At 36.1% G+C, this 2,782-nt stretch overlaps 1 protein-coding gene across 1 annotated transcript; it reads left to right on the forward strand.

The window, feature by feature from the left end:
* Positions 1–248: 248 nt before the first annotated feature.
* On the forward strand, positions 249–1,310 carry LOC110269451 (protein FAR1-RELATED SEQUENCE 5-like). The gene has a single exon (XM_021117279.1). The coding sequence runs from the start codon at positions 249–251 to the stop codon at positions 1,308–1,310; it is 1,062 nt and encodes a 353-aa protein (XP_020972938.1).
* Positions 1,311–2,782: the final 1,472 nt, after the last annotated feature.

Below are 2,782 nucleotides of genomic sequence, written 5' to 3' on the forward strand. Positions count from 1 at the left end.
GTTGGATTGATGTTCTGGAATTAGGATTTTAAGTCACATTTTCCAGTTGTATGCTGTGGCTAGGTTTGGTGCATTGAAATTAAAACGTTATACTGGACTCTTAAACAATTGGCTTAGGTTAAGTAGCCTTAGTTCCGGTGATTATAGCTGCTACTAAGTAGCTTAGGTTAGCTTCCTGTAGTTGCTTTCTTTGGTTCTATTTATTCACATTTTTTGTCAGCATACTTGATTTTGGTAGGGGTAAAATTATGTCCACATACGAGCATGATGTTAAGACTGATTCTGATAATGATTTGGGTGATTTTGATTATGAATCGAATGCACACGATGATGTTGAAGATGATGATGTTGATTCGTTGGATTCTACTAGCAAGAGTGAACAAGATTGTAGTGTAAAAAGAATAGCAATTTTAATGGTTGAGAATATTTGGAACCTGGAGTTTAGGACAGAGGATGAGGCTTGCCAATTTTATAATGCTTATGCTTGTTGGCATGGCTTTGTAATGAGGAAGGATGACGTCGTGAAGGATAAGGAAGGTAAAATTATTTGCAGGCAACTTGTTTGCAATAAAGAGGGCTGGAGGAATATGATGTATCTTGATCTGGATAATAGATCAAGGGAGGCAAGGTCACTCATGGAAACCAAGTGTCCAGCTCGTCTTAAGATCAAGGTTGACTACGGCTGTGGTAGATGGAAGGTATCATGTTTTGTGGAATCTCACAACCATGATTTGACCCCCCCCCAATTTACGCATCTTGTTCCAGCCAATCGTCGTCTCACTGTTACTGATAAAGTCCAAGTGAAAAATCTTCATAATTTTGGTGTCAAGACGTGCCATATTATGGGATATATTGCATTCCAGAAGGGTAGATATCGTCATGCTGGCTTCACACGCAAAGATTTGTACAACCATATTGATGGTTATCATAGATCAAAAGTAAAAAACGAGGATGCCAATGCAGCAATAAACTATTTGATTGGAAAATTGAACAACGATCCGCTGTTCTTTGGGAAGTATACGTTCACTAGTGACCAAAGGCTCGAGCATATATTTTGGGCAGACGGGCAATCAATTGTCGACTATCACTGGTTTGGAGATATTATTGCCTTTGATTCAACGTACAAGAAGAATAAATACAGCAAACCTTTGGTCATTTTCTCCGGATGCAATCATCATGGGCAGACAGTTATTTTCGGCTCCGGTCTACTATCAGATGAAACGACAGACATGTATAAGTGGTTGTTGGAAATGTTTGTTGAAGCGATGGGTGGGAATCATCCTAAAGCAGTTATAATCGATGAAGACTGATGTAAAAAATTATTCGTTGGTCTAGGATTTCTCAATAAAAAAGAACTTCATTGTAATCTAGTCTAAACTAACAATTAATCCTCACATCAAAGTTTTAATTTGGTTGTCACAAGTACAAACCGCAATAAAAATAAACCGAAGTATTTAAACCTCGGGTTGTCTCACAAGGAATTGCAATGAAGTGCTCTGTTATTGGCTATGAAGGAACAAGGGGGTTTGATTTGTTGATTGACAAGAAAAGTAAATAACAAGAAAGTAAATGATAATTAACTAATAAAGGAAAGGAAAAGAACTCTTGGCTAAGACATAGAAATTGAGATCACCATCCTTGTCTATAAACCATATATTGACAATTATGAGGAACCAAACCCATCAAGTCTACTTTTATGCTTGAAGTATGTCAAATAGGCTTGATCAACATCAACCATAAGTCCCAACCTAGCCATTAATTAGCTTAATAGTAGGTTGGTGTCAATGGACATCAAATTGATCAACAAGGGACCCAAATCACCAATCCAATTAGACCCAATGACTCAAGGTCACTTAATTCCCTTAGCCTAGGCCAAGAGTGGAGAAAACTACTCTATAACTAGTGAAAATATTTTATCAAACACCTAGAGTGCAATAAAAGTAAACATCACAAAATACAAGAATTAATAAAAGCCATAACTAACATAATCAAGAAATACACAATAGCAACTAAGATAAACATAAAAAGACATGGAAACATAAAATTGCATTAAAAGAGAATAAAATCCAACAAGGGTTCATGAAGGTAAAAATGGCAACATAAAGTAATTAACAAGAAAAACTAAGAAGATTAAGACAATAGAATAATAAAATATAAAGAGAGTTGAACTAAAAACAAGAATTAAAACTTGGATCTAAGGAAATTTGACCTAAACTATCCTAAATTCTAGAGAGAAGAGAGAGATTCTCTCTCTAGAATTCTAACCTAAAACATGATGAAAAACTAAACTATGACTACTTCCCCCATTCTCCTTCAATTCTTGGGTTCAAAAGTATCATAGATGAGTTGGATTTGGCCTTCCTTGAGCTCAAAAATCGCTCTCAGCATATTGTCTTTAATGAGGTCACGTGCCGCTTGTCATGCGCACGCTTCGCCTTGACGATTTCCCGTCAGTCACGTGTGCACGTCGCTTTGAATCTTCCAAATCCTTATTTTCCATGAATTCTCCATCTTGCATGCCTTTCTCTTCATTCCTTTGATCCATTCCTTGCCTTTTAACCCTGAAATCACTAACAAACATATCAAGGCATCGAGTGGAATCAAAGTGGATTAAATTTAACCAATTAAAGGCCTAAAAAGCATGCTTTTAACCATTAAGCACAATTAGGAGAATTTCATGAAACCATCCTTTTTCATTGAATAAATGTGAGATAAGTTGATAAAATCCTCTAAATTCAATATAAGATAAACCACAAAATTGGGGTTTATCAGAGACCTTGTC

This window comes from Arachis ipaensis, chromosome B3, assembly GCF_059453495.1.
Source record: "Arachis ipaensis isolate K30076 ecotype BB chromosome B3, ASM5945349v1, whole genome shotgun sequence".
In the NCBI taxonomy this organism is placed as follows: domain Eukaryota; kingdom Viridiplantae; phylum Streptophyta; class Magnoliopsida; order Fabales; family Fabaceae; genus Arachis; species Arachis ipaensis.